This window comes from Cygnus atratus, chromosome Z (genome assembly GCF_013377495.2).
Source record: "Cygnus atratus isolate AKBS03 ecotype Queensland, Australia chromosome Z, CAtr_DNAZoo_HiC_assembly, whole genome shotgun sequence".
Classification (NCBI taxonomy): Eukaryota; Metazoa; Chordata; class Aves; order Anseriformes; family Anatidae; genus Cygnus; species Cygnus atratus.
The window spans coordinates 20,768,869-20,782,676 of NC_066396.1; the positions used below are offsets into that span (position 1 = coordinate 20,768,869).

Consider the following 13,808-nt stretch of genomic DNA (forward strand, 5'->3'; position numbering starts at 1 on the left):
TGCCAGACTTGGACATTTTTCCTGGCTCCTTAAAGGAGGCCTGAGCAGCTCAGTTTTGCCCACGTGTATTCTCAGACCCTACTTAAGCTTCAGAGGGTTTGAAGAAGTAGGTGCTGATCTAGGTCCCAGACCAACGAACTACTGTCTGGCCCCTCACACTCAGCAGTAGGATGCACTCCTTTTACAATGCAGCTGCATACACCCTTTCTCTTACTTTGATAAAACTTCCACGTGGTTCTGACCTCTGCATATTTATGCATTTTCTATTGCTGCGGTGGGTGGAATAACTACAAAATAGTGGGCCAAAACTAGGACTTCCAGCACCAGCAATGAGTTACATGCAAGACTACAGAGCAGTCTTTCTTCATCAGTACCTAGTTAAAAAAAAATATGCAAAAATAGGTGCCACTCAAGCTTTAGAAAGAGACAAACCCTTTTCAGCTGCTTAAAAAAAAAAAAAAAAAACAGCACTAGGCCCCTGCTGTCAGGAAATGACCCTCCCTCCTTTGGAAGCTAAGCGTGTACACACAGGTTGGAGGCTGGGAGGATTTGAGACTTGGAGTCAGTGATCAGATTTCCCACTGAAAAATACATGTGGCCCCCAGTCAGCATCCTGGTTGTTCTGGGTTCTGTGCTAAAGCACCTCTCTTCCTCCCTGTGCACTGCCAGAGAGCTGAAACTCAGCACAGAGGATTCCATGATTAAGCACCTAAAAACTGCAACAGTCATGATAATCGGATTTCAATCTGCCATGAGAGTTGATAGCTGCGGGGATTAAATAGTGGAAAGATAAAATATAAATTACTTTTTATTTGTTTTATAAAGATGACTTGTATGCAATTTCATAAGAATTATATGCAACACATGTCCATGATAAAGTTTAAATTCTTTTAGCATTAACAATACACCATAAATGTTGCTATGCCTATAAATATATTGAGGTAACAAAACTTATTTTCTTGGAATTTTACAACAGGGAAGCAATTGAAACCTGCACCAACATTTTGGATATTTGAAAATCCCACAGAACAGGTCAAGCACAAAGCAAAACCGACAAGCTTCTTCTCTGTCAGTAGTGAACATAATAGAAAACAGTACATTTAAAGGTAACATGTTAAACATCTCTACCTCCTCAGTTACAGGTCTGATGCATGAACCTTTTCCTTAATAAACTCATACAATACAAATGCAGCTTATGTGCAAATAGCTAGGCTCTTTAATTTCTCTACGTGTGTGCCCTTAACAATCTGCCATGTTTCCATGTTTCCTAACATGGAAAAAAAACCATACTGGTCGATCCGATATGGACTCCACACATGCCCTACCACCTCTGCCAGCCCCAGTCTCAGGAGTTCAGAGAATGTCTTGTATCTTTCTTTCTAGTTTGACGGAACAGAGACAAGGTAACCAGTGCTACTTAACAGAGAAAACTTTAAACTTGAGTTGTTAAAAACAAACAGTAATAATAATAAACAATAATAAGAAAACCCCAGAAAGTCTTTTGAGGCATGTATTTCAATAGATAATGGGAATGGAAGAAAACAGAGCACAGTACAGTCATGGTATCTAACATTTAGGCTTCAATCAAAAAATGTGTTTCTTTAAAAGATATATAAGGACTAAGATTTTGACTGCTGAATTACATATTTATCCCCACTAAGCAGTCTATTCTACATATATAAAAACATACTCATAGATTAAGATTACTATAACACTTTGGTGAACAAATCACTAGGCTGTTTTGATCATTACACTACAAGACAGTTTGGATGACCCTCAAATTAGTAGGTTTCCTGCATTTAGGATAATTTTTAAATGAATACAAGTTTCCTACGTAAAATGAATTAAGTTATCTCAATCAAAGAGGGTACATATAAAAGTCTATCTTCAAACTAAATGCCATACTTCGACAGATTAACATACATTCCTTTCTTTAAAGTAATATTGTTTTTAAACACATAATGCCTATATGTATTAGTTATATTAATAATAAGATTTATATTCAAATACAGTATTTATTGAAGATTCGTTATGTTAATAAATTGTAGCTGACATTCTCAGCAACTTATAACAATTAAAGTCATTTTTTTCCTCAATGGTCAAAGTACTTTGTACTTGTCATACACACTAATTTTCTCAACAAGTATCTTTATTTTCCTGCATCTTCTAGATAGAGATCATCTATCCATTCATTTCTTGCAGGAAAGACACGAGGAAGTTGCTGAAAACACTTTTTTTTTTTTCCTTTTTAATTCAGAGATACATGCTGTTCTACCCCACCCCCCAAATTTTGAAACCCAAATAACTTATGGTAAAAATACAAGTTCTGCTTCGGAAGAAAACATACAAAATATACACAGTGTAGTGTGTGCACCTAAATATCTTGATTGTCAAGTAGCTCAAGTTTTCACTCTGATGTATACGTTTTTTTCTTCTTTCTTGTAGACAAGAGTTTGTTTCACTGATCTTTGCTGATGCTATTTCTTGTCGTCTTTGGTAGTCGTTGTCCCTTTGTGTAAGCATGGTACCAGAAGTGCAGAAACAAGACTAAAAACATGGAACCATATAGCCAAATAATAAACATGAAAATTGGATACTGGTATGGACAATCATCCATGATGTAGATTTGTCCTATATGGACTGTAATCATAATGAACTGGACCTGGAGGAAAAAGATAAGGAAAATTATTAATTTTAAAAGAAAGACAAACTTTCTACAGACATTTAAAAAGATTTAGCAGAACTTGCATTCATAAAAAGTTGAGGGCAGGGGCTTTTTCAGCTATAGATAGGGTCACCATTATTGACCCTCTCCCAAATTGTTACTGCATTGAAAAGCACTTCCAAAGAGTAAAGAAAGACATATTGTCCAAGGACAATACGAATTACAAGCAGCAATGAGGAACCTGTACTAGAAGAAAGGGAGTCTGCACTAGCCAGTTCAGTAAAGAAAGAAGTAATTTGACACGTTTGACCAGTGACAAATGGGATATTGCTCCGGAAAAAAAAAGCCAGCAAAAAAAATACACATTAGGATCTGTGAACATGATAGTATGCAGGTCAGAGGTGAGGGGAAATTCATGTGACACAAAGGTCTGCAGGTCCCAAAAAAGCAATTTAAGGGAGGATTTAAAAAAATTCCACATGAACTCTAAGTTAATAATCCACAGGTAATAACGCCAAGACAAAAATCCTCTAAACTTATAAATATTCAAGCTAAGTCATTCCTAGTTACACAGGGTTACGTAAACGAACACCAGACCTGGTGCAAGCAGTTACAGCCATGGCTGCTTCTCCCTGCTTCTTTTGCTCATCTGTGAACAGGCCAAACTGATTGTGTAGCCAGAAGCTGAATTTTTAAAATTTCTATTAAAGAAACTGGGCATCAAAAAGCAGCCAGAGCAATAACCATTTCAGAGTGATCTAATGCTAATAAAACACAATGTAAATTCTCTACACACAATTTCTATGAAAGAAGGGACATGACATTAGGAAATACTTCTTTTTCCCTGCAGTCATTACTATTTACATGTAGACTCTGTACATTAGTTATGTTTTCTTGGTGTAAATTTATATTCTAGTTATTTTTATACAGCCAATGAGTTTTGCATGTAGTATTCAGTGAATACATTTAACTGAAAAGCTTGTGTCTATGATTTTATGGTGAATGTTGAAGTCAGCAGATTTAAGTAAATAACTCAATGGGGGCTCACGACTTGTTTTACTCATTTAAAACATGAGTAAAAACTATACCAACTGTACTGACCATATAGATCAACATTAAAAAGTACAAATCTATTGTACTGTCTGCATTAGCCACAATCGGCTTTCTGAGAGATGTTCAAGTCAAATAGAAAATTACTCACAAGTTGTATAGTTGTCATGTATTTTTTCCACCACAAGTATTTATGATAGGCTGGTCCCAAAGAACAGATGCCATAGTAAGTGTACATGACAACATGTACAATGCAGTTCAACAAAGCATGAAACGTCCCTAAACCACCTGTAGAAGGAATATAATAAGGTAGTATTATTGCATCAGGTTTATTTAGGTCATTTAAAAGCCACCTCAGGTCCTAGTAGTTTGTTTTGATTCAGTTGAAAACAAACAAACAAACAGCCAAAAAAGACCACAAAAATTATAGACTTTGATTAACCAAAGTATTTAACCAGAATTGGGTTGACACCGATTCTGAAGGATCTTATCACACAGGTTTATCTTAGCTATCCCAAAACAGCAGTAAATTGATCTGATCTAATGACTTTAAAAAAAAAAAAATCACTATAACTTCTCAAAGTGACATTTATACATGAAGGAGGCAGAAAGAATTTAGTGGAAGCAGCATTCCTCCTGTTTTATACCTATTTTCTGAGCATCACGATGAACTTTGCAAAGTTTTAGAGGATAAGTAATTCCCCAACAGAGATATCCAGAGAAAGGATCACAGTTTCAGGCAGTAAGTTTCTGGAATCATGATGTAAGCGAAGGCCTCACAAATCCATGTTCCATCTCAAAAGCACACGTACAATGGAAAGGAAATTTAAGGCCAACTAATGACCCTCTTTGGGACAAACTCTAACTGAAACTGGTAAGATATTAAACAAAGTGAGTGAGGAAATTTTTTTTTTCTCCTCCACAGATCAACAATGGATTTAGATGATGCTGCTCAAGGTAATTTTGTTTTAAAGAACATAATAAATTATAGGTTAAAAATGAAACAAGAGGTGTGTGATAAAGTATTTTGAAGATAAATATGAATATGAAAATGTTGAGCATCAGAAAGAAAACAAAATGTTATGAAAAGCAGACACTTAGAAATATTTCTTATCCAAAAGCCAATTTGCCATTAAGAATCACTTAAGTTAAAAATAAAGCTTATTTTGTGATTTTGTAGCTCACACTAGTCTTCCAGCTTGATAGATCATAACTCTTCCAGCTGTGATTGCAAACTTTCTTTGAAAATTACTTATTTGTCTTTTTGAAAATAATTTGAGTGTTCTCACAGTCCAAAAGTACATAATTTTTTTGTCCTGCACAGTGAATATTCAAAAGAAAAAATAAATAGTTAAAGCAGAGAGAGAGAGGCAATAGTACAAGAATATGCTCCAAAAAGCAACACCGTACATAAACAACATCTTACAGTTCTCTATTTATCAGAAGAAAAATCAGTATCTCCTTTCACAAACCCATTTTTTTTTAAACACAGGTTCCAAAGCTTGGTCAGTAGAGACCGTAGTGCCACTATTTAGAAGGAAGGACAAGCAGTGATGAAACTGAATACAAGATAATCATCAGCAGGATTGAAATTCTTGGAAAAAAAAATAAGTTGTCAAACAGAACAATATTTGGAAAGATCAGTATAAAGATAAGCAAAAGAGCTGCAGGAATAAATACAGCTCTTCAAGGCTGAGTATGACTATTATGAGCAGAGGATAAAACAGACCTTGCACAATTTTTTGAAATATATGTCAAATTATTACATGGGAAATTTGAATCTGATGCAAAATCAGAAGCCTGTGTCTGGTATACTTATCCAATGTCCAGATAAAAGGCAGAAAGTTAATCACCTATAAGTGGAAACTTTTCAAGGTTGAAGAGGAGAGAGTGTTAGTTGCTAGAATTCTTTGCAGATCTATAAACAAACTGAACTGCATGCTGAAAAATATACTTACAGTTTCCTCATTAACTTAAAATACCAGTTATTCATCAATTTTGAGAAAGACATGATCAAGCTTCCTAATAACAGAAACTCAACAAATGCAGCAGAAGTATAGCCTTTCATACACTAGCAAAATCTGCACACTGGACTTCAAAAGACCCAATCTACAGGTATCCTGGACTGCTTTTGGGGCTTATTTTCACATTCATAAAACAAAAACTAACAGATCAGATGTAACTACCATGGTTCTATTCTTCAGTTTGCTATAAAAATAACATGCCAGAGAATATGAGAGAAGAAACATGGGGGGGGGGGGGGGGGCAGGGGGGGGAAACATACCCTCCTACAAAACATACCCTGTACTAATAAAGGACTCTGCATGTTTCCGTTGTGCTTACCAGGCTATTCTCATGGCATGCTATATTTATTAGTGTTGTACACTAATTCTGCAGCATAGACAGATGCATGCACATAGAGCAGGGAAGGAGACAAGTGGAGCTATTCTGGAGTAGACAGAAACACTTAGTTCATCACAATACAAATACAGGTAGAGCCTAACTTTCTATAATACATAAGGTCAAAAAAATATGTCTGTAGTTTTCTGAAAGCTAAATAAAGTATTAGGTGTAAGTAAGCCCCACTTGTTCTGTGGCTTAAAGACAGTAACAATGACTGCTAAAACAGCACTTTAAGGATAGTAAAAAACCATGAGAATGTAGTCCTCCCCTCCAATTCGATTCTTACGGTTTGAAGGAAAAATGTCTTTGAAGAAGTTTCAGAGTATCTACCTTATACTTCTTCCATACCACTTTTAATTTTGCAATCGCATTTCTTTTTCATGTAATATTGCTCTTTGTTTGTATCTTTCTCCTGTGCACCTTTTTCCCTCAACACTGCACAAAATGATGTCAAGTAAGAAAAATGAGTGCTCCCCACCCATTTAGATAGTTGTCGTGTATGGTGATCTCAGATGTTACAAAAAATTCTGAAGACATACAAGTCTAAAAATGTTGGTGTTTGCAGGAATTTTTAATCTGTTCTTCAAGTATTTGTCTAGCATGTTTTTGGTACCAGAAGATATGTAAAGGTTGAACTGTCTCTTCACTACCTGCAGCAAATTTGACTCCAAACCACCAGGTCCATGGCATGATGGAATGATGAAAGACATGCAGGAATGTAACTTGGTTGTTTTTCTTACGTAGCACAAAAAAAATCTGAAACAGATTTTAACAAACAATGTTATAGAACACTCAAGCCCAACATACTAAAAGAAAACTGTATGCATCTATGCTGGTTGCTCACTACCATACACTTAAAAATTCTTCACAGCTGCAGTGTAGAGAGAAGATGGGAAACATCTGACTGATTTTTGAAAAAATATTAAACCAGTATTAAAACCCACATGTGGAGTGAAGCCAAAGCAAGCTTCAAAAGCAAATACCCCCAGCTGAGCAATGAGTGCAATGGACAACATAAGATGGACTTGCTTGGGCTGAGAAGTATTTAGAAGCATCAGATTTTAAGTTGCCTGAACTTCTAAAGCAAACACATTTGAGAAAACGAAGTGAAGGACTAACAAGAGATACAGACAGGAGAAAATATTAATTTAGAGAAGTAGCCTTTCTTATTAATACTGACTTAGCTACCCTTGGAAAAAGGCAACATTGGGAAGTATAAATGTAACTACTCTAAATAGATATTGACAGGCCACACTTAAAAGGACAGATATTGTGAGAAATGTTAAGGTAAGACAGAGCAAGAAAATTGTATAAGAAGAAGTCAGGTCATGAGAAGGGTGGTATCAGATGGCAAAGAAAGTAATACAGAAGAGAAGTCTGGCATGCTATGGAAAGCATTTGGAAACAGATGACTTAAATACAGTCAATAAATAACTTCTGCAATAATACCAAAAAGCTGCTGAGAACCAGGTACCTGATTGGATAGATTCAAATAAAACAAATAATAATAAACAAAAATTTCAAGCCCAGGGCTAATTAAAAAGGGGCAATCTAACAAGAGGGTAGTAGAGAAGACTAAGCCAGTCAGGCTTTTCCAGTTTTAGCATTCCTGGCACTTACATTACCATTCCATTTGGCCCAGTCAGTAAGATGTTGAATCATGACTGTAGATGAAAGTTAGATGTCTAACTTTGCTTGCGGGGTATAGAACATCCCAGCTGCTCATGAGTCAGCTCCTGAATCACCACTATTATGACCGACACAGCTCCGCCATCCCTAGTAGGTGCCAGCCTCAGGAAGAGGGGAAGGCAGATGGCTGGTGGTGGTGATCAAGGTCTGCATTCTGCTTTAATGCACTGCAGCTCAGACTTTCTTTAAAACTGTTCAGAGTACAGGCCAAGTACCAAACACATCTGTGGCCAGCAAGGTATTCACAGGAGTTTAGAGCAGGTAATTATGACAAATTATGCTGTATTCAGTTCTGTTAATGCAAATATTCCAAAAGTGGAAGATAAAATCTGAAGACGACATGGAAAAAAATTCAATGTAATCAACACTGATTTTTTTTTTTTTAACCTGCCATGTTGAGACAAGTATTGCTGCAGCACAACAGGTTAGTGTATTTGGCTGATAAATAGCCAAGTTATCAGGGCTTCCAATTTTTTTTTTTTTTTTATGATATGTTCTCTAATATTTTCCCTGATAAATAAGGAGTGACAGTGCAATGGTAGAATAAGATAGTAAGGGTAAACAACCTGGTGGTATTCTAACAGTGAAGGTTGGAGGAATAACGAAAAAGCAATTTATGCTTTCAGCCCTCAACAGCAGTGGTTCTTCTACTGTGAAAGGGAAACATCACTACATTGTTTATTAGGCTACAAATACTTACAGTGTCTAATAGTTCAATGAATTTGGAAAAGTAGTACAGCCAACAAGTTCGTACCATCTGCAAGAGTGAAAAACAGAAATTGTTAAATCCTAATAGTGATAATTAAAATTAAGAAGCTGCAAGAAAAGTAAGAGTATAAAAGGAAAATAGAGAGAGAAGTAAGTGGTGTCTTGGTGATGTATAGTTTGTTGTTATGGTGTTTTTTTTCCTTAAAAAAATAAAAAATCATGATATTCTTTAATTGTTAGAGAATTTTAAAACCAAGAGGAACAAGCCAACAAATAGGCTGCCTTTTTTTTTTTTTTTCCAAACAGTAAACCCCTACAGTTATCCCCTAAATATGTGAATGCTTTATATTATACAGTAAGGCATTCCACTCAACAGCAATACATTTGGTTGTTCAAAAAGCATTTCCAAAAATAAAGTCAGTGTAGCATAACAATTTGACCATGCATTTGGCAACTTACTCTTAGAGCTGTAGGTGACCTTGAGTAGTCAACAATATCACACCGGAATGAGTACCCGGTGGCCCAACCCGACATAAGAAACTGGAGCAAAGAAAAAGAAAAGGGCACGGATTACTTTGTGTCTTGTGAAAAATTCATTAAATTCAGATTACTATTGCAATCACTAAGCATGAGGGGAAAACAACATTATAAACTTGTTGGATCAGCAACCTTGTCAATCATCTACCTCTATGTCGACTAGCTACCACAAGATCATTTGCTGCTACAGATTGATTAATTTATAATTCCATGACCACACCTATGGACAAGAAGCTTCTTTCTACACCCATTATCTCAGCATTAGTAAATGAAGAGGAGAAACAGCTGCATCTCAACACACATGCTGGCTAAGCAACTTATTGTGTAAATCAGAACACAAAAACAAGTGAACCTTTTAGAAATTTTTGGAAGTTATCACAGCCAAATATCTTACTACTCAAGAAAACCATCACAACATAACAACATAAAAGTAGAGCTTAATACTTTAAAGACAAAGAACAAATCAATATGCACTATATTTTTAGTATCCTAGTTCCTAAAATCTTGCTTAGTTGAACTGCATGATTCAATGAGTCTTTCACTAATACGATGGATGAGAAGCTACTGTTTTTACAATCAAGAGCACGTGTACAGGGCAGGACTATATGTATCATCATTTAATCATTTCTCTTGATCATTTGATCTTTTCTCTTGGACTATATTAGAACTCAAGACAAGAGCCACATTGTTAATATTACACTTGGCTCATTCTCCTACCAGCCATTAGGACAACTGTATCTTATATCAGTTTAAAAAAAAAAAAAAAAAACTTGTCATCAATTGATCATAACCCACTCATGCATGATATGAGGTTCAGCTCTTAACAGATGATGGTTTTTAGTCTATGACACATTAGATGTTTTAACTTCTTAAAGAATCAGTTGCTTAAATAAAACAAGATTTAAAACGCCATCAAGATAACACCTTACAGGTTAGGTTTAAAACACCTACAAAATGGCTTGGGTCCAAAGAGGGAAAGAATCAGCTTTTTGCTGAGAGTCTGAATCTCTGCTATTGTCTCTCTGTTATACAGCATCTATGCACCCTTTCATGGAATTTTAAGATAGAAGTCACGACAGCAGATTGAGTACTGTGTTAGTATCAGACACTGCTAGAAGTTTAATTTAATTTATTTAAGTTTCTGAGGGCTTATAATCAAACCAAGCTTATCACCAAATTACAAACAGATGTGTTTGGTGATTTTTCAGAAAAAAAGAGAAAAAAAATGTAAGCATTTTGTCCCAATGCTTACAACATTCATCGCAGCTATTACATGAAGTAGCTGCGGCTGCACTGTCATTTAAGTGCTGTTAAAAGAACTGTCAAGCAGTTCACTGTAACTCATGATGAAATTTGTGAAATTTGAGCTAACAGAAACATTGCCAATTTTATGGGATTATATTGCAACATTACCAATTTGCCAAACATAACCACATAACCAGACTTAATATGAAAAGCATCAGTACTGGCATAGTAATATTTAACCAGGCAAATGTAGACAGCTATCACTCACATAATACTATTGTTACATATACATACATACATACATACATATATGTATATATATATATATATATATATATATATATATTTTAACTGAAGCAGGCATCTTGTATCTTAAGGTTTAAAAACTGGTTTTAAAACTTCTACATAGTCTATACCATTCATTCTTATGGATTTTTTTTGCTCTATCAACCCATAATCTTACACAATGCCAGGCTTTGCTATTTTAAAGTCTAACATTTGCTTGAACACTTGGTACAGACTACAGCAAAATCTCAACACTCTCTCAGAGAAAAAAAAAGACTTCTTGTTTCTGAAAAAACAGGCTAAAATTGTTCACTTTTTTGTTTGTTTAAGTTTTTTTAGAGGATGAAGGTCATCTAAGTAGATATCATTAACATTTGCAATTTATAAGGCTGACCTAACTGAAGATTATTGTTTAGTAAACATACAGTGTATGACTTACTCCTTTTTATCTAGTAACAGCTCAATAATTTTGGTGTACGGATCACAGGAATATAATTACAACAATCAGAATAATAGTTTTGAGAATTGAAAAGTGGAAATTGTATTAATAAATTTATTAAAATTTATGAGGGTTTTTAGAGACATAAAATATATGTGTGCTGCCTATAAAAGTAGTACTTACTTCGTAAGTCATGTACAAAGAAAGGATTACCACACTAAAGTTATAAAATGCCATTATCTGCCTGAGTTCAAAAGGTTTTTTATTTTCCATGAGTTTGGGTCCCAGAGAAGTGACAAAATAGATGTAGGTTCCAATGATAAAGGTCGTTGGAAAAGGTGAAGACATGAGTGGCCAGCCTTCCAGTCTTGGATCTAGAGGAGGGGAAGAAAAAAAAAATGAATCAGGTCTTTCCACTACTCATTAAATCCTAAAGAGGCTGCTGAAAAGTACTTAATTCCTAACAGTTTGGGTTTTGTTTTCACTGATCAAGAAAACATTTACCTCAAATCTGTGCTGACTGGATAACAAGATTTAGCACCTGTCAGATTACTTCTTCCTGCATCATAGAATCATCTAGGTTGGAAAAGACCTAGAAGATCACCAAGTCCGTCCATCGACCTGACCTACTGAGTCCTATCACTCAACCATGTCCCTGAGTGACACGTCCACAGGGATGGTGACCCCACCACTTCCCTGGGCAGTGTGTTGCAATGCCTAACCACCCTCACCATAAAGAAATTCTTCATGATAAAAGGGATCTAAACCTCCGCTGGCACAACTTGAGGCCATGTCCTCACATCCTGTCACCTGAGAAAAGAGACTGACACCCACCTCACTACAACCTCCTTTCAGGTAGTCGTACACAGCAATGAGGTCTGCCCTCAGGCTCCTCATCCCCAGACTAAACAGCCCCAATTCCTTCAGCTGCTCCTCATAAGTCATTAATTCTTCACACAAAGAATCACAGGAAATGTGATTTTCAGTCCAGAGCCCTCCTCCATGAAAAGCCTGCATCTTCATACACTGCTGTGGCTCAGAAGGCATATAGGAAAGCAATGCACAAGCAGGTCACAGAGCCTGCATGTCCAAGTGAGACTTCATTACCCTGGAAAAGCATGTGTTTTGTCTCACAGGTGAAGGCACAGACAGGCAGTAGCCCCACTTTTCAAGATCCTCAAGCCTTATAAGCAGTATGGTGTTAGATGTAATAACCATGGGGAATTCAGACTGAGAAAACATCCTCTCATTGGTTGGTATTCACAGATTGTTCTTAAGAAGTCCTCTGACGCGTCACCACTCACAGTACCTTAAAACTCATAATTTTATATTGCAGATCTCCAAACAGCAAATATGTTGCAAGTTCCTCTCCAGTTATCCCATACTGATTTCAGCTATTGCAGAGAGTCCTTCTCCTGCTCATGCTGCCGTTACCTCTCTTCACAGCTGGGACTGACAGACCTACCCATTAAACTTCACCTTGATGCCATTGCATCCATTTGTCATTCATCACAAAGTCTCAGCTCAAAAAACTTCAACATTTCTCCATAACCAGGATAAATAGAACAATTTTTTTCTAAACTGACTTTTGGAAGTTTCATTTCTGAAGGACCCCTAACCTTCCTGTTGAGTCAGCAAACGGCTGCTTTCAAGCCCAACATACAGCAGCAGACCATGAAATTACATCATTGCAATTTTTGTTAAGTGTTAAAATCATGGCCAAATGTCTTAAGTTAGTGATGTTCAACCCATGGCATTCAAGCAACATGTCTTGAGGCACTCTGGTGATGTTTACAGCCATCTTTTTTTTGTTTGTTTTTTTTTAAAAAAGGTTGAGGAAAGCAAATTATAATGCCATTTGCAGCCTGTTAGGTGCCCCATGCTGCTGCCCATGGGCCAGCAAGTATTGCGAAACGCTGCACGTTAGATTAAAAAAAAAAAGAAATTACATCTGTCTGTGTAGCACTGCAAGAGAAGCACCCGCTCTTCACAACTGACTGCTTTTTTGCATTCACCCCTTGCACTGATACAATCAAAACCTTCCTGCTGGTTTTCCCAGCTTGATTCTGAGAAAAAACATGTTCTAGCACTAACGGTACAATATGCTATGCCAAATGCAAGCACTGGTAGGCAGAGAGATGAGCAACTGAAACTGTGAATTTGTGGACAGGGAAGCAGCAATATTCCATCACCCATCCCAATCCTCTTCATCCACTGAGTCATACTCACAAAGCTCCCTTTTCACGTGCATGCTCTGATGCTACAGAACAAGAGAAATGGTTTTCAGCTATACTGGAAAAGATAAGTTACTAATTGTAGTGATCAAACCTTAACTGCTTCTTAAGCTTTCCCCAGGAATCAATTAATCCTGTTCATTATGTGGCTACCATGATGAGGAACATTTTAACATTACGTTAAAGCAAAGCATGCTCAATGTCCTCCTTGTATGAGGTGCACCAAGAGACTACAATTCTTTTCTGAAACAGGGCTGTGAGAGTGAATTACTCTGAGGGCAAATTTCAGTATACTATAACTCACCAGGGTTTGTATTTCCTTTTACTTTGCAAGGGGAAAATAGAGCAACACCACACATCTAACTCAACTGATATCATAACATTGTTAGTTAATGAAAAAATAGAGCTTTACATTCAGTAGAACAGAAAAAATAAATCAAACTATATATTCAAGGTGAGCCAGAAACTCTTACAAAGTAATCACTGTTGGCACTTTATTAGTCTGGGGTTATAGCCATAAGTTACCTGAGTTTTGTGTTTTTCCTTTTTTTAA

General features: G+C 36.3%; 1 protein-coding gene across 7 annotated transcripts in view; it reads right to left on the reverse strand.

Annotated features, from left to right (window-relative positions):
* Nucleotides 1-823: 823 nt before the first annotated feature.
* Nucleotides 824-13,808, reverse strand: part of ELOVL7 (ELOVL fatty acid elongase 7) — a 33,595-nt gene continuing 20,610 nt past the window's right edge. For all 7 annotated transcript variants that reach the window (XM_035553692.2, XM_050716225.1, XM_035553689.2 and 4 more), the window contains 6 exons: nt 11,205-11,395; nt 8,975-9,055; nt 8,508-8,564; nt 6,769-6,874; nt 3,867-4,003; nt 824-2,662 (listed from right to left, as the gene is read on the reverse strand). In XM_035553692.2, the coding sequence (XP_035409585.1) occupies nt 2,459-2,662; nt 3,867-4,003; nt 6,769-6,874; nt 8,508-8,564; nt 8,975-9,055; nt 11,205-11,395 (776 nt within the window). In that variant the 3' untranslated portion in view covers nt 824-2,458. The remainder of the gene's footprint in view (nt 2,663-3,866; nt 4,004-6,768; nt 6,875-8,507; nt 8,565-8,974; nt 9,056-11,204; nt 11,396-13,808) is intronic.